Source organism: Lygodium microphyllum, chromosome 27, assembly GCF_053477565.2.
Source record: "Lygodium microphyllum isolate KBCC chromosome 27, Lygodium_microphyllum_v1.1.10, whole genome shotgun sequence".
NCBI lineage: Eukaryota > Viridiplantae > Streptophyta > Polypodiopsida > Schizaeales > Lygodiaceae > Lygodium > Lygodium microphyllum.
In genome coordinates this window covers 67189138-67207414 of record NC_141161.1, presented here as the reverse complement: position 1 = coordinate 67207414, position 18277 = coordinate 67189138, and the positions used below count along the sequence as shown (strand labels likewise).

General features: G+C 39.9%; 1 protein-coding gene across 2 annotated transcripts; it reads left to right on the top strand.

The window, feature by feature from the left end:
• Window positions 1-233: 233 nt before the first annotated feature.
• Window positions 234-3598, top strand: LOC148012423 (uncharacterized). 2 transcript variants are annotated; one of them, XM_087669243.1, is made up of 4 exons: window positions 234-1162; window positions 1270-1786; window positions 1882-2223; window positions 2502-3598. In XM_087669243.1, the coding sequence occupies exons 2-4, from the start codon at window positions 1493-1495 to the stop codon at window positions 3051-3053; spliced, it is 1188 nt and encodes a 395-aa protein (XP_087525369.1). In that variant the 5' UTR covers window positions 234-1162; window positions 1270-1492; the 3' UTR covers window positions 3054-3598. The 2 variants fall into 2 exon arrangements, with proteins under 2 accessions (XP_087525369.1, XP_087525368.1); XM_087669242.1 differs by having other exon boundaries at window positions 1267-1786.
• The last annotated feature ends 14679 nt before the right edge of the window (window positions 3599-18277 follow it).

The following is an 18277-nucleotide window of genomic DNA, read 5'->3' as shown; positions in this document are numbered from 1 at the left end:
CCCCTGTTTCAACATGCTGTCTACCTGTAGGGTGCTGCTGAATCCTGATGATGACCAATGAGGCTGGTGGTGGGAGCCAATAGGTAGCCTAAAAAGAAAGCAGGGGAAAAGAGGGAAAGAGAGACAGACTGCAGAGAGAGAGGGGGTGGAGTCTGGACTCTCTGCACTTGACTGATGATGAGAAGGATGTGATGTGCATCACCACCCTCCCAAGGTGTTTTTTTCGCCTCCCTCTTCTTTTCCTTGTTTTTAATCATATAACCCATATTTTGTTATTATTATTCACTTCTTTCTTCATATAACCCATATTTTATTTTTTAATTATTATTCACTTTGTTTCCTCTCATCGGCCTTCTCTCTCTCTCTCTCTCTCTGTGTGTCTGTTTTCTAATACAGTAGGCCTCACAGCCTACTAGGCACCAAATTAGTATTCTGAATTTCTGCTGTTTTCTGTCTTTTGGGGCCTCTGCTTTCTCTTGTTTGGTAGGCGCCATATCCCGGAGCTTCTTTTGCCTCCTGAGTCCTGCCCTTTGTTCCCTTGCTTTTTTTCCGTTGCAGCCAAATTTTGGGAAGGTGGGAAGTCACTCAATTCAGTATCAGATAGTCTAGAGAGAGAGAGAGAGAGAGAGAGAGAGGAGAGAGGAGGGGGGAAGAAGAATAAAGAAGAAAAAGAAAGTCAGCAGCAGTGCAGCACACCATCACAGAGAGAGATACACACACACACCCCCACATTCTCTCTCTCTCTCGTCTAAAGGCAAATCTTCTCAGAATAACGTCCCCGCACACACATAACCCCCCCATCCCCCCGCCCCCCCCCCCCCCGCACACACACACCCACACAGGCTTCTTGCTCAGCCCATCCTCCCCACCTTCCGTTACCCTCCCCTCCTTAAAGAACCCGCTTCTCCCCTGTTCCTCCATTTTCTTTCAACTTATCGTGAGCCTTCTCCATTCTACATTACGCCTCTGTTCATCTCTTATCATGGCCAATGTATCACCTGTATGTGGGGCCTCACCCATGGGACTGTCATCTCATGAACCGACATGCCTCTGTTTCCTCTGTTTCATGCTCCCTTCGTGAGCCATTGAAGCAGTGGTCCAAAGCAGCAGATGATTAAGAACCACTCAGGAAACCCCCCTTAATCTGTCGGCAGCTGTCTTTGTAAGGGTGATCCAGCTCGTTTTTCTAGCACATTATGGGTTTGCGCACTCATTAAAAAGCTTTGTTTAATCATAGTGAGGACCCATTTTGTGGGAATTGTGCAGCAGCCTTGCAAATTGTGAAGAACGTTGAATACAGCACTAAAGAGAGCCCGACAGTAGCTTATCATCCTACATTTGCTGCATAAATCACTTCAACAAGCTACACTCTCACAGTTATGGTAGCTTGGCATGATACATTTGGTACAAGACTACTCAAATAAGCTGCATCTTGTTAGCAGAGTAAGGATTCAGAAGGGACTCACATTTAAAACAGCACGTCTCAGCTAACATGAGGCCTAAAAAGAAGAGTCAAGTTGGGGTTTTGGCAAGCAGCAACCTTCGGTTTCTTGGGGAGTCTCTTGCACCTTTGGTAGAAGGTCCAATCCCAGAGGATCAGGATGACAATGGCAAGCATGACAATGCTTGGCTGAACTTGAGGACCTGGTTGAAGGGCTCCATGTCCCTCTCTGGAAAGAGGCGCTCCGACCCGAGGCTCCTTTTGGGGGTGCTTGGCTGCCCTCTTGCTCCTGTTGCCGTGTGCTCAGAGCCCTTCCCACAGATTTCCATCAAAGATGTTGCAATTGTGAGTTTGTATCCTTTTTGCTACTGCAATGCGATCAACACAAGTCTTTGCCTCACAATTCTAACAAGTTTCCTTCTCATGTGCTTCCTATGCAGGAAAACTCCTCTGCACAGTACATTGTTCAGCAGTACATCTCTGCGACCGGAGCTGCAAAGATGCACCATTCTGTGCATAATTCGTATGTTACAGGGAAAGTAAAGATGTTAACATCTCAATATGAAACAGCCACGAAGGTGTCAAAGATTCCCTTGAAATCTGCTGAGAATGGGTGGTTTGTTCTCTGGAATATGATGCCAGACAAGTGGTCTATAGAGTTAGCTCTAGAGGGCAGTATGGTTCAGGCTGGAAGCAATGGCAAGCTCGTATGGCGGTACACTCCGTGGTTGGGCGCTCATGCAGCAAAAGGTCCTGTGCGACCTCTTCGCAGAGCACTTCAAGTGAGCCCCTTAGCCTCTTGGTCATTTGCAGTAGATGTAGAGACAAGGATTCGAAATATCTTGTGAATTATGCTGAATATAAGCGTTTCATCATCTCAGGAAAAGCATCCCCCTCCCTCAATCACCTCAAATGAGTTACATTTGTGGATTGGTTAACTGAATTATATAGTCACTTCACATTGACAAGCTTGCTTTTAATGGGGTCGATTTTTCTTCACTCAAATTGTGTTTGTTGGTTTGGGTTCTGTCTAACAATCCCTCTTTCTGTCTGTGCCTAGGGTTTGGACCCATCAACAACAGCAAGTATCTTTGTAAATGCTCGGTGTGTGGGTGACAAGAAGATTGGTGATGAGGACTGCTTTGTTCTGAAGCTTGCAGCTGACCCTTCGACACTCGGTGACAGAAGTGATGGCCCAGCTGAGATAATAAGACATGTCCTGTGTGGTTATTTTAGTCAGAAAACGGGCTTGCTCGTCTACTTGGAAGATTCTCATCTCACTCGAATTCAGGCCACTGGCTGTGAAGCAGTATATTGGGAGACAACAATTGAGTCCCACTTGAAGGATTACAGGTCAGTGGATGGTGTGACAATTGCTCATGCTGGGCATTCTACTGTCACTCTCTTTCGATTCGGGGAAGAGCCTATGAATCATTCGAGAACTCGAATGGAAGAAACTTGGAGTATTGAGGAAGTTGCTTTCAATGTGCCTGGTCTCTCAGCAGAATTTTTCATCCCACCAGCTGACATTAGCTTACCAGAATCAACAGATGCCTCCCTCACCTCTCAAGGCTCTAGCAAGGTTCAAGCCATGAGCAAAATGAGTGAATAGGTGGTAATTTCCAACCGCTCAGTTTGTGGAAACAGCTGTGTAGATAATGTATTTGTGTTGGAGCCCAAAGACCAGATCATGGGAGTGCTTCAGCCTGATTTTCGACATCGAACCTTGTGCATCAGACGTCGTGCTGGTGGTATATGAAGAAGATGATCAATCTTGCTGAGATGCTTTGGCTAATTTGTAACATATAGGCCTGCTGATTGATAGGACTGTAACCTCGAGTGGCAAGATGAACTGCTGGGTTTATTAGGGTGTGTCAATACCTGTGACCAGTTAGAGAGACACAACCGCCTAGGTAATTGTAGGAGTTTCCTAAGGAAGCTGACCGGTTATAACACCACGTATTTTTCTCCAAGCAAGTTCTGCAGGGAGAAGGAAATCAGCCCTTGTCATTGTGACTGTTAATGACAGCTTCAGCATACTTGGAAGAGTTTCCAAAGGGAAGCTCTTCTCAGTATACTGCTGAACACGCTATGTAATTTTCTCAAAAGCAAGCTCTGGTAATAATAATAACCGAAGATGATTGTGGATATGCAGAGGCTGGCTTGGCTTCACAAGTTCTGACTGAACTTCCTGATGAGATGGGATGATGCTCTCCATCCATAATGTTGGACAATCGGGTTTGATCATTTGTTGGTAACTGGGTATAGTGTTAATCTTGATAAATAGACCTTACCTGGTCTGTGTTTATATATATATATATATATATATGAGACATAACGTATGAGACATAATAGTGGAAAGTAGTAGATATCACCACTAGCCAGAACAGGCCTCTCTTTCATTTTGCCGGAGTCTTCAAGCAAGTCTCCAAAGCCACCTGACTTAATATTTTATAGATTGTTTCATTTACTCCTATCCGAAGAGTGAAGCCCATGCCCAATTGAATTTTATTTGCATAAGTTTGCATAGTCAAGTTCAATAGTGTGTTGTTGGTTTATTTTGACCACTCTGAGTTAGAACTTAGGAAGTTCTTGGAGTATCTCTAAAATTTATGGTACTCCATGAACTTGCTCAAGTCGAAAGACTGAATCATTGTTTGGTAGGGAACATGTTCTTTCTTGAAGATCATTTTCTCTTTAGCTTACCTCTCTCTATCTCTCTCTCTCCCCATTATATGGCTCTCTCACACCTCAAACACCCTCTCCTCTTACCAGCATAAGTGGGGTCCTAGCCTAGTTAAAGTATGGGTGGCATTGGTGCCTTTGCTCCCATTTTTGCTTGTTGAAGTCTAAAGGCTTGGGCCTAGGTGTGGCATAGCCCTAACTCTTTCAAAAGTTGGTCCTAGCCTAGTTAAAGTAGGGGTGGCATTTATGCTTTTGCTCCCATTTTCACTTGTTGAAGTCTAAAGACTCAAGCCTAGGTGTAGCACAGCCCTAACTCTTTCAAAAGTTAACTTGAGTTCAGCCTCCCAAATCAATTGAGGGGTTGGGATTTAGACAGATTGGTGTCTTGACTCCTCTTTATGGCCTTAAACATTTATCTTTGCAAGAACACAAAATTTGAGTTTCTTGAACATTCAATTGGTTGAAGGTAGCTTGCCATAAACTTGTTGCTATGTAGCCTTAATAGGTATTTGCTAGTTTCTTCCTTACTACAGTTACATCCACTTTTTAAAACCTCTATTCTTTATAGACATACATTCTATCACGACTTTCGCTAACACATTAACCAAGATTTTATTAGTTGCTTTTGCTTCACTGTTTGCTTGTAGATAGTAGGGACTAGACTTGTGGTGCAAGACCAAGAATGTGGACATAAGATGTTTGATGACTTCGTTTAGGAAATGGGTTCTTGATCACTGACAATCTTGATGGGGTAGTAAAAGCATGAGATCACATGCTCCCACAAAAACTTGGATGTGGTTTTGGTATCATTCTTCCTAGTGGCCTTTACATCTACCCAAGAGAGTGGGTCACCATAGCTAAGAATGTAGAACCTTTGTTGTGGCATTTGTATCAAAGTTGCTTCTTGCAATTCCTCGGTGTGCTTCTTGTAGCACACCTTTAATTCCATTCTCATGCACCCATTTGCATACGCATATTTGCGAAGACCATCCCACCGCAGTGGATTGAGTTGATTAGCAATCATATGATAGGATCAAGCACTTAATCAAAAGATGTGTGAGATGTGTTTTTTCAATGGGTTTTTGGTTGTATAGACAACATTCTGTCCAATGAGATGCAAGATCCACCTTGAAGAGCCAAGGCTCTTGTTGAATACAGAACAAATGGGCACCAAGGTAATTATCGTTAATCCCAAAATGCTTACTTGGGTTTTGCCATTTTTCTTGAGTACCATGACAATGGGTGCTACCTACACATATTTTGCGAAGACCATCCCGCCCTAGTTGATTGAGTTGAATAGCAATCATCTGATAGGGTCAGACACTTAATCAAAAGATGTGTGAGATATGCCTTTTCAACGGGTTTCTTTGGCAGTCCATTTTCTAATGTATAGACAACATTGTCTGTCCAATGAGATGTAAGATCTACCTTGAAGAGCCAAGGCTCTTACTAAATAGAGAACAAATGGGCGCCAAGGAAAATTATTGTTAATCCCACAATGCGTACTTGGGTTTTGCCATTTTTCTTGAGTACCATGACGATGGGTGATACCTAGTCCGTATGCTCAATCTTGTAAATGAATCTTGCTTTTGGCAATTCCTCAAGCTCATCTCATGCATGGTGTATGTAGCAAGGATTTACAGGATAGGGTCATTATTTAGTTGGCTTGGCAACTAGTTTCAAAGGAATGGTATGTGTTAGTACTTTAGGCGGCATGCCCTTGAGGTCCGAGTTATTTTGGGCGAACACATCTTGATACTTCTTGACTAGATCAAAGAGTTACTATATATTGTCTTTTGCAGTGAGGTCCTCAATTACCTAGACTAGTTTAAGGGTTTCCCCTTGTTCAACAAGATTAACCTCCTTGACCTTTGTCGAGCATTCAATGGGTTCACTAGTTTACCCTTTTCTTTTTGCACAAAGCAACACAATGACTCTATCTTCTTTTTTGTATTGCGTGAATGGTTTAAGGAGATCCTGTGTGGCTTCTTTTGGCTCTTAGTTTCCAACTCAAACTAAGGTGTGATGTTTTTATGATGTTTGCACCTGAGATGAATTGGGAGTTTTGTTTTGGCCTTGCGAGATGGTGGCGGTATTCCAGGGTCTAAATTGTCACTCCCATTCGTTTTTAAGCTGGTATTCTTTGTTAGTGGAGCATCAAAGGGGGCTAGGTCTTGTTCCTTATCGACCAAGAGTATTTTTGAAGTGGGAACCAGTTCAGTGGGATGATATATTCCATTTTCTCAAGTCTAATACATCTAGGTACTCCAACATTCAATTTCATATTTAAGTTTGACTATGCTCACATCAATGACCAAACCTTTTATTTGTGACGGCCTTGGATCCATCAAGATTTGCTCTATCATTCAGCCATTGCTGTTGTAGTCGATTGAGTTAGTGTTAGTAAAATTGTCTTCATTATCATCCATAGATTCATCACTCTCATCTTCTATGTGTCAACCCCCCTACTTGTGATTAGAGAAATGGAGAGGTTGTTGTGATAGTCAAATAGGATTTGATGGGGGTATTGCTAGGTGGGGCTATGGAGAAACTCTTTGAAGATGGGGGTATTTGCCTTTGGTTTGTCACAAAAATAAAGCCTGCACTAGCTTAACAACTTGCATAGTTCAAGCTATTCATTAAAATAGGATAGCCCTTGGTGAAAACTTGTGGCACTGACTCAGTGGCCATCATGAAAAGAGACACTTAAACATAGCCTAATTGAGGGTTGATTGTTTGGATAGTAGGGTCTTGTGCTTCTCTTTGACTCAAGTATTCATGAGCTTCTCAATATTCATGTTCCTTTGTGCATGGCAATTCTAGAGTAGCAAGTATGTGCATTTAGTCTTGCTCATCTTCAAGGGATGAAATGTAATTCGTGAGAGGCTATTGGGTAGAAGGGCAACTAGCATCTCCTCGCAACATGCTAGAAATTGCATCTAGGTCAACTAGACATGTTTTCCAAGTCTCCATTTCAATCGTATTGCATCCTTCCTATTCCCAAGGAAGACTAGACCATTGCTCTAGTTCTCTATGAGTCATGCATTTTACATCCAAGGATGTCCAAGAAATAGCTCATAGTCGATCCCTTTCATGACAACAAAGATAACTAAAAATTGTACATGGTACTAGCCAATATTTTAATTCTCCTTCTAAACATGCTTTAAATCCATGGATGACAATTTGATTGAAGTGGATATGTTCAATTGTAGGATTCTCTTAGGCGTATAACATGTTCTTGCTATACCAATGCCAACTCTAGCTCTAGTATCGATGATTCCTTTCTTGGTAAATTCATTGAGGTCTTCTATTGGAAGTGCAGTTGTGTGATGGTTTGCTCCTTCTTAGAAGGTGTTAATCCCTAAGGCTCCTAGGGTGGTGATGCCAGGAGTCATATTCCACGGTGGATTCCATGAGGTTTTGCGGTGGATTCCGTAAAATTATATTTGTTGTCGAGGCTCATACACAAGGTGGATTCCTTGCGAAAAGTCGATGGGGACGCCTGTCCTTTTCGGGCGTCTTGTTAATTTAATGTGCAAGTGGGTGATTTCGCAAAATATATTTTTAAATTAATGGATGTTTATGAGTTTAAAGTGTGTACTCGTAATAAATTAAGGTTAGGATTGAGTTCTAACCAATTTATTTATTTTGTAGCTAAAGACTGCTAGGTATTCACTTTTGTCGGTTTAATTTTATTATTTTCTAACAATTGTGAATGCTTCAGTTGATGTGTAGAGCAAGCAGCGGTGGCATTGGGAAGCATTGGGCAATAGCGTGTATTCAAGTTATTTAGAAGAAATTATCATTTTGATGGGCGCGCATCTTAGGCGTGGCGCCAATATTTATTTTGACGTGTTTATTTATTAAAGCACCTGATATTTATTTATTATTTTGTATGCGCATGGACGCACGATTTAAATATTTGTTATTGGACATTGTATTTGGGCACATGCCGACTCTTTGGGTGCCCAATCGCTTTAATTCTTTAGTTGGACAAAAGCAAACACAAAAGCTAAAGCCTGCTAATTGTAAATTGGGCTATTTTTTGAGCTTTGAGATAAATAATATATCAAATACATGCTTTGTGGAGCGCTCACACAAGGCATGGGGAGAGATTGTGTCCAATTAGTCTTTTGCTTCATGTCGTGCAAGTCTTCTCTCTTGTTTTTTTGTGCAAAAGTAGAGTTCTTTTGTTCTTGGGGACCTTCCGACGCTTGCTACGTACGCATACATCATCCGATTTGTGCACCAGGTGGGCATAGTTGGGCAACTTGGTTGTGGATCACATGTTAACGGTGTAGAGATTATGGCATCCATCCAACTTTTGAATTCCTGCCATATAGTGGGGTTTCCTTTTATTAGAACTTTGAGAGATGTTGGTGGATGCAAGGGTTGAGATTAGGGCCTTATTTCTTCATATAATAGAATCTACATTGTTCTACATTGTGTGGAATTGTGGTCTCTTGTTTGTGTGATTTTTGGCCAAAATAGAGTGGATGAGTGGTAGAGTTTCCAAGGTTTGGGGTTTAGGCATGCAAATAATTATGCGAAGAGCTAGAGTGGTTGGAAAGTTTGACTGTTTCTAAAATGGCCTCAAATGGTTGCTTCCACCCATTCCTTGACCATATCAATTGTGGCCAATTGTTACTTATGATAAGTTTATTTTGTGCATTTGACTATAGCAACTTTCTCCTTTGAGGTGTACCATTGTGCTTTCTACACTCAATATAAGAGTTATGCCCTATTGAGTGGTCAAGCCTTTCCTTCAACATGCTTTTGCCTCTTTTTTCTATTTTTCTTGATAGGGTTGATTGGAATGGGAAGGACATCTTTGTCTTTGATCATTTCAACAATGAAGAGACTCAATTGCATTGAGGGTATGATTGCCTTGCTATAATGTTGGCTTTTTGTCTTGGGCAATCTTGATATATGTGTGATTCCACATTCAAGGCATTGTTGGTCTACTTTGCTCTCTTTAGATTGTTCTTGCATTCGTGGACAATGCCGCAAGGACATGTGTCTTGGTTCTCTGCAGTTCTAGCAAGCTATAATTTCTCTAGGCTAGATGTTCTCTTTCTTATTCTAACATCATAATAGACACACACCTATAATCCATCAAGATCGGATGATCCTCTTCATCGCAACAAATAAAGGGATTGAGTGTACCCCTTGTCCTCTACTGATTTCTTGACATAATGGATGGGCACACCACTTGGGGGATGAATAATGATTGGGCATGGTGGTTTAAGAATTCCTAAATGGTTGATTTTAGATCTTTTGTGGTATTTGTCTTCTCTTAATGGGAAGCTACTAGGGTGAGAGACTACAATTGACTTGGATAGTTGAAGGCTCCATTATATTGGGGATAGCCAAAGTTGGGGTTAGGTCATGGTAGTTGTTGCAGAGCTCTATAGTAGGCGACTTCATGCCCAAACTATCCACAATTAGTGCGTATACATTCTAGCCTTGAGTACTTCGAAGGGAGGTGGTCTCTGCTAGAGTAAATGCACAACATATTCTAATGGTAAGGTTGGGACATGTTCATGTTCTCTATCATTTTTAAGAGATGTCACATCGTTGTCTCTTCACATTAGCCATTAGGTCTTATGTGTCATTTACTTCACCCTTTCCATGGCTTTTGAAAGTCTTGGTGATTACCTATAAGTTACTTGCCATGGTTTTATAAAACTCTTCATCATAGATTTCCTTGATGAATGCTTTGGTTACAACCTTGGCAATGGGTCTTTCAACACTACTAAATGTATTCAAAGCGGCTTCTTACTTTGGAGACATAGTCTTGCAGACTCTCCCCCCCCTATTGCTCAATGTTCATTAAGCAAATGGTGAGGTTATCATCGTAATTAACCTTTGTGAAATGCTTGATAAAGAGATATTTGAGTAGGATGAATGAGGATTATTTAGTGGCATCAAACCCGGTAAACTAGGTTTATCCCTTCTATCTGAGGCATAGTTTGAAGGCTTGTGCCTTTTTTGTGTCACCCATGAGGTTATTCATCTTGCAAACTTGCTTGAACTGCTCAATAAAGCTATAAGAGCCATTCCTAGTTCTAGCTATTTTGCTATCAATAAATTTTTTAACTTGGTCTTTACTTCCAAGTATATTTTCCATTCCCCATCAAGAGATTTTGAGTTATGTGCGTGTCTAGTTGTAGAATATCAATATGGTCAAATGGGTATTGCTGCACTAGCTCTGATAGTGAATCTTGTGAGGATTCTACAACTTAAGTGCTCAACAACATTCTTTGAATGCTATCCATTTTCACTTGCATGGCCACAAGCTACTATTTAGTGTCATTGATGTCAAGAAACCAGTTTTGGAGTATCAATCCATTGCCCCTAGAGTTCCATAGGTTCTTGTGTCATAGCTTCTAAGGTCATGGTCGAAATATCGAAGTTGGCTACTCATTAGAAGTTATTAATAGTAGCCTGGAAATCATTTGAGGCTCCACCCAATGTATCAAATCTCTTAGTTATGGTCAATACAGTCCTTGTGGTCTCTTGATTGACTAGCTGAGTTATATGGTTGATCGAGTCAAGGATAGGTGTATTTTTAATATCAAGAGAGCCGTGAGGACTAGGTCTTGAGTGGTTGTGGGGTTCAGGAGATCATGTCCACTATGCAGGCACATGCATCTATGTTGTGGTCGCAAGTCCTAGGCTTCCTATTGTTGGTTCATCTTTAATGTTTGTGCTATTTTGCTATCCTACCCATTTGTTTTGACAGTGTTTTGAATAACCAAAAAGAAACAACTTCTTGTCTGAATTTTATAAAACTTTTGGTGCACTATGTGTAAACAGACTTTCTAAACAATTTGTGGTGGGTACATTTTGAAACTCACAATGTTACTTGATTAATTCGTTTGTCCCCATGCTGAGTTTCAAAGTTTCAATTGTTGTTTAAAACCTTTTTTGTTGTTTTGCCCCTTTTTAGTCGCCTTGCATCTTGTTTAGTTCTTCCTTCATTTTGTGTTGTCTAATTTTTGGATTTGTTTGATTTCTTGATTGAATGTATGCATGTGCATGGGTATGGTGATGTGCAGTCTTTTCATGCAATGCATTCCCATTGTGGGTGCATGAATGTGCGGATATAAGCTATGTGCATTAATTTAGTTGCAATCGTCTATGTACACAATAAACAAGAAATTGTGCTAAATTAGATGCGTGTGCTAAACTTTAAATGGATCTAACGTTTGTGCAATTGTGCACATTGCAAATAAGGACTCATGTGTGCTCTAAATGGAATGTACGAGGATGCATGCCAATACACTACAAGGTGCTTATTCTTCCTTTGTCATCCCTCTTGGCTCCCCCTTGCAAATAGGATGAGCTTCGGAAAAGTGAGAGAGGGAAAAGGGGACAACTAGTAGGTATGTGGCACACGTCTATTTTTGGTGTTCTAGGGTGATGTGTGCTAGTGTATGTGTACATGTGCATCATGCACTATGCACTAATGCACTAAATGGATGCTCATGTGCAGAGGTGTTATGCAAGAAGAATAAAGTTCTAGTGAGCTAAGAAATGGATGTAATGTGATGTGGGCAATCTAGGTGCAAGTAGCCAATTGCATTGGAGGTTACTTGTGTGTGGGTGCACTAGTGCACATGTGCACTAGTACATGTGTAATAGTGTATATGCACTGTGCACTATGCATTGTGCATTGATGGGTGATCTAGTGCTCACAGAATCTTACTCATGAAGGTACTCACCATGATGGGATGGAGAAGCGAAGATAGCATGCAAAGAGCTTTATACTCCATGTCCCTCACTCTCTCACAAGCTCTCAACTCACTCTCCTTTACTCTCTCTCAAGGCAATAGTTACAAGAAATTAAGAAGGTAAAAGTTAGCACATACATGAATAGCTTTTTCCATTAGTTCTTATCCTTCTTATACATGCAATTTAGGGTTAGGGTTTCCCCATGTTTCTTGGGGCATCTTTCCCCTTTTGTGGCATTTTTGACCAATCGTGGATCCTATTCATGCTTCTAGACCTTAACCAAAAATTGACGAATACAAATGATAACTTCAAGTACTAGTTGGTTACAATTCGCATGTGGATAGGAGTCTGTTCTCAACAAAGTCATAACACAAAATTTTACAAAACATGTTTCTTTTTTAAAAATCCATGGGCCCCTTTTCTCTTTGCAATTAACATAGAGTCCTCAAACATGGGTACTATAGTCATAGATTTATTCAGTGTTCTTCTAGCTCATGTTCATGTGTTTTGACTATCAGATTATGCACATGCCTAGCTTCCAAAAATATGTTAATAAAGAGGTCCTTGAGCACATCAAAATTATTGTGTTTGGTGTCATTCAAGTTGGTGAACCAAGTTCTACCCTTCTCTCCGAGACACAACCTAGAATCCTTGTTTGTTTGCCCGAGTCTTGGAGGTCATTGGTCTCACAAACTTGTTTAAACTCATGTAGGAAGCTACATGGATCATTTCTTATCGTATACTTCTTGATCTACTTTGTGAATATGGGAATTTTTGCTTGGTTCTTAGTGTTGGGTGATGTTCCTAGTCTTGAGGTTACTAATGCCACACTACTTTTCTCATCATTTAAACTGTGTAGTCAAGAGCTTGATCAGGGTGATATCTACTTTGAGGACTCTTTTCCTGTCAACATTTTTTCATGATCCAATTCTTTCTATGACTAGCAAGATACACTGGATCTAGTTCAATTCAACCTCTCTCCTTTACCTATCAAATCTTTGTGCCTACATGAACTTAGCAACTTGATGCAATATATCTCTCCCTAGTATCCTTTTCTCACCTAAGTCTACTAGTATCTCTTGTCTTGTCCTCCCTATGTGCACTGTCCTTATTTACTAGTCATATTGCACTAGTAACTTTGTTGAATCTTTGTTGAAAATTCATTCAAGTCAAAACCAAAATTATCCATGTTTAAACTAGAGGCAAATATGGTCCTTAACTCCTATTGTGTAACAAGGGTATTGATGAGGCTAATTAATCTATATAAAGAAGTGGTGGCTCTTGAGGAAAACACATCTCACTCTCAGAATTTATCATGTGTTGAACACTAAATGCTAAAAAAGATTGTCATCTAATTTTCCCTAATCAACTAGTACAGCTTATTGAGTGTGTTTTGCATGTGAGATCTAGAATAATTCTGATGGTAAGATCCATTTCTTAGAGCATGTTCTCTTCGATTAAGTTGAGAGTTAAGTTTCTTAGATGGTTGATATTGGGTCTTTCTGGTTTTTAATTTAGTTAGATTTCACTCTCCTCGATTGTCTCCTTGGGGTTGATTAAATTATTCACTTGTGATTCTTTTTTGGATTTATCTACTTATGTGTAGATGTTTATTTTTGCAAGAAATCAAAGGATATGCAAGTGCGATGTGCACAACTAGGATTTTGCTTTTCCACAATCAATGTGACAATGCAATTGCAATTATCTTGGTGATGATGGTGCTCAAACAACTTGTTTACTTTCCAATTCAATTATGAAATGCACAAAGAAGTATGCTCTTTCTTATGATCCAACTACTTTGTGAGCATTTTTGTAGGTCAACTAGGGAAATATCATGGTCTTCTTAGGGCTTATCTCTCTTGATATAGGCACTCTTGATGGTCTAGTTGTTGATGGTCTAGTTGCACGAGGTCCCAAGGTTTCACTATTATGCCTAGCTAGCACCTCCACTCAAGTCATCCCCATGCTTTGTTCTTCTTCTCAATCTCTTTGACCACAGCATTTGACCACAACTCGATGAGTCCTAAGTATTGTGCAAGTTGCCTAATGCCTAATATAGCTAATTAAGGTGATGAGACATGGTTTGGTGCAATGTTGGTGATGCAATTATGGCCTAGCTTTTTAAGATTTCACATTGGCATGCAACTATTGTTCAAGGCACTATGACTCCCAATGGAATTCCCTAGTAAGACACATAATCTGAGGGTGCAGACTAGCCTATTTATGCAAATTCAACTCAAGAGGACCCAAGTTCTTGCCAGAGTCCCATTTGCAATTCAACAAATTGTGGAGTGCACATGTAGATAATATTATGCTTGCGAGTCATAGCCTTGTGCTATGCTTAAGGGTTCACTCTAGAGCTAACTTTAGATGCTAGGGTCTTGTAGTTCCCACAACTTAAGGTGGATGCGCCTAAGGTTGATGCCTCAAGTCTTGGTTAAGTGAGAAAGTGTTGTCACTTGCTACTGCAAGCTAGGAATACAAGGTCTAAGCCTAAGTTCCTAGGTGATTGCAAGGTCATGAGTTCAACCCAACTTATCCTTGAGATTTGTTGCATCTTTCTTAGGAGATCCTTGAGACTTGTCAAGACATATCTAACCATGTGCTCATAGGCAAGTTGGAAATGTGAGCCTTTAGGTTCTTAGGACTTAATTGGACACTCTTATGCATTCCTAATTCTCATGATCACACACATGTGGCATTGTCATCTTGAAGTAGGGTTCTTGTGTCTCCAAGCAATGCTCACTTGTGTTAAATCTTTGCAACTCCCCTTATGAGTGCCACTCCTATAGTGGCAAATGGCTAAGGGTAGGCTACTCAAGGTTGAGTTGGTTTGGGATGGTTGAGGGCCATATTGGCTCGAGGCCGAGGTGACAACATGATAGAGTTTGAGCCTTATGTGGCTTTAACTGAGCATGGAGGCGGCAATTGTGAAGGACATGCCAAGGTGATAAGGAGTATCTAAGGGCCAAGTTGCAAAGGCTTGATTACAAGCCATAATGGGGGCGAAGGTGAGTTGAAGGGTTTAATGGCTGAAATGATGACAAGTAATGGCTATGGCCTTCTAAGCCAAGACAACACGTATCGAAGGCCTTGAAGGTTGAGATGATTCAAGTAGAGTATGGATATGGGGAGAGAGAGAGAGAGAGAGAGAGAGAGAGAGAGAGAGAGAGAGAGAGAGAGAGAGAGAGAGAGAGAGAGAGAGAGAGAGAGAGAGAGAGAGAGAGAGAGAGAGAGAGAGAGAGAGAGAGAGTAAATACACAAAAGAACAAAAAAAAGATGATTACTCAATAATAATCATAGCATCCATACTTATTTGCAGCAAGAGTTGGAGTAGATGATGTCTTTGTTGTAGCCAAGTTACACATTTGTCTCCTTTGTGTCCCTTTGCACGTGTCCACACCACTTCTTCTCTTTTCCTTCCTCATCCCTACTCTTCAACCCCCTAGTGGCACTTTCTATTCCCCAAAGCTCAAAAATCAAGACCAAAATGAAAAAGTTAAGCCTTTCTCTCCAAACTCAAAAGCTATGGGGAAATTCAAACCCCCTACTTTTCAGAGTGCGTGCGAGAAGCAAGCTTTTTGAATGAGCTTTTTTGGGCAACCTCCATTTCTTGTTCCACATAGTCCACTTATTCCACCCCTTGATTTTTTTGACCTCTACCACCACCACCACAACTTCCTCCACCACCACCACCACCGCCACACCATTGCCACCATTGCTGCCACCACCACGACTACCTTCACCGCCACTACCACCATCTCTACCACTACGGTCACTGTTGCCACCTCCACCACCACTACCATTATCCCCACCACCTCCATGATTGCGACCACTACCTTCACTCTATGTACCTCCATCTCTCTCTCTCTCTCTCTCTCTCTTTGTTTCTCCCTCTATGTGTATATTCTCTTTTTCTCTTTCTAGCACACTCGATCACATAGCACTCCATCTCGTGTAAACAATCTCTCTCCCTCTCTAGCATGTAACGTGGATTCATTCATGCGATCACCTCGGAACAATGGAACACCATGGCCCACACACACACACACACTCTCTCTCAAATTACTCCACATCTTTACTCTCTCTCGGTTTTTAGGGTTGTACATGCAATTTCTCCCTCTCACTCTACATTCTCTCTCTCTCTCTCCCCCACCCCCCCCCCCCACACACACATAAACATATATAAATCTTAGTCACTCACTTACTCTCCATGTTTATCTCACTCTCTCTTCTTCTTTCTCTCTCTCATGCATGCAATCAATCCACATTGTATGATAATGCCTCACATTAGATCATGGCACATGTTGTACAAACACGTCTCTTAAATCCTAAGTACGTCTCTCTCTCTCTCTCTCTCTCTCTCTCTCTCTCTCTCTCTCTCTCTCTCTCTCGTCATTAGGACGTTTTTGATGTAAGAGAAGAGGAGAGGAAAGTTTTAAAATAAAGTTTGATGAGAGATAAGAGAAAAAATAATTACTAGCTAGGAAGTTTAAATTATATATATGTTTATGATATATTTTAATATGAGACATAGTAGATTGAGACTTTTTGAATGAACTATATCGAAATGTTTGAACCTTATGAACAAAAAACTATTCTCTTTTAGGAAAATTTTCTCCTAATATAGAAAACCAATAATTAACATAATATATAATGGCTTTTGTCTTTTGCATCGTGTATTTGGAAAAATAAAGACCCTATCAAAGTTTTTTTTTTGTACTATTGAAATTATAATCAAAATGTGACTTTTTCATCTAACTATACTTGGGCAAAAAACTTTTAAATAGAGGAAGTTGATCTCAAGTTGGAGAGAGAGAGAGAGAGAGAGAGAGAGAGAGAGAGAGAGTGTGTGTGTGTGTGAATGTGTGTGTATTTTGATAAAAGTCCAAAGTTATTAATGTAAGAGTAGCCCAAAGGTAGTATTATAGTATTATAGGAGAGGGTTGCTATAATTGTTTTAAGCCGTAGAGAAAGAGAGTGTGTGAGTGTGTGTATGTTGATAAAGATCCAAAGCTATTAATGTGTAAGAAAGGCCCAAATATAGTATTATAAAAGAAAGTTTAATTTTTTTTAAAAAAGCCACACACACACACACATAGAGAATGTGTGTATGTGTTGATAAAGGTCCAAAGCTATTAATATAGGATAAGTCCAAAGGTAGTATTGTGGTATTATAGGAGAGAGTTACTAGAATTTTTTAAAGCCATGAGAGAGAGAGAGAGAGAGAGAGAGAGAGAGAGAGAGAGAGAGAGAGTGTGTGTGTGTGTGTGTTTTGATAAAAAATCAAAGCTATTAATGTGTAAGAAAGGCCCAAAGATAATATTGTAGTATTGAGAGAGAGAGAGAGAGAGAGAGAGAGAGAGAGAGAGAGAGTGTGTGTGTGTGTGTAAAGATCCAAGGCTATTAATGTAGGAGAGGGTCTAAGGTAGCATTATAAGAGAGAGTGCTAGAAATTTTTGAAGCTTCAAAAATTTCTAGCACTCTCTCCAATGATTTTTTAAAAGATACCTCTTTCTTGTCTCTAATTAATAATTGTTTTAATCTTCACACACACACACACACACACACACACACACACACATCCAAAAGTTATTTTTATCTCTTTCTCCTCCCTTTCTTCTCCATTGAGCCATAATACCCTTCCAATTGAAATTCCTTACATTCAAAGTACTTGTTTCTATCTCTCTCTCTCTTTCAAATATCTTGATTTGTCTCTCTATGTGTATGTGCATGTGCATGAATGCACGCTTGTGTGTATCTCATTAAGAACTTGTTTCTATATATCTCTTTTATTTAAAAACTATTATCCCAAAAAATCTTCCTCTCCCTCAATACTATATATATATATATATATATATATATATATATATATATATATATATATATATATATGTATGTATGTATGTATGTATGTATGTATGTATGTTGGAAGTCCTAATATGCGCGCACACACATGTATACACATGATTAGTTCAAAGAAGTATGACTATGTTTTATAGTATGTGAATATTAATATTACAACAACATGATGTTAAGTTAGCAAACACATGCACAATGAGAGATTAAGAAGATGGTCTCTCTCTCTCTCTCTCTCTCTCTCTCATTAAGTATATTGATTGAGCATCAAATTTATATTTATTTTTACCAATCAATATCCCTTCTTGCCACCACAACAAATAATCACAAATGTACAAGCTTTAATAATAATTTTTTATTTTTTAACAAATATTTTTCTCTTTCCAAATATGAGATGTAAGTTCTTTTCAATAAGCATGGATTGGTATATAAACATGTCTATATTTGCATCCATTCCAAATGCTCACTAAACATTTTGCTTTATACATGGCTCTAGCAACCTCATTAAACATTGGTTAAAAAATAACAACATATTATTAAAGCTTGCACATTTGT

What these genes read in the sequence shown, in the direction of transcription:
- LOC148012423 (XM_087669243.1), top strand. Translation starts at nt 1,493, where the DNA reads ATGAGGCCTAAAAAGAAGAGTCAAGTTGGGGTTTTGGCAAGCAGCAAC. An exon ending in CCATCAAAGATGTTGCAATT is followed by an intron (nt 1,787 to 1,881) that starts GTGAGTTTGTAT and finishes CTTCCTATGCAG; the next exon opens with GAAAACTCCTCTGCACAGTA. An exon ending in CTCTTCGCAGAGCACTTCAA is followed by an intron (nt 2,224 to 2,501) that starts GTGAGCCCCTTA and finishes GTCTGTGCCTAG; the next exon opens with GGTTTGGACCCATCAACAAC.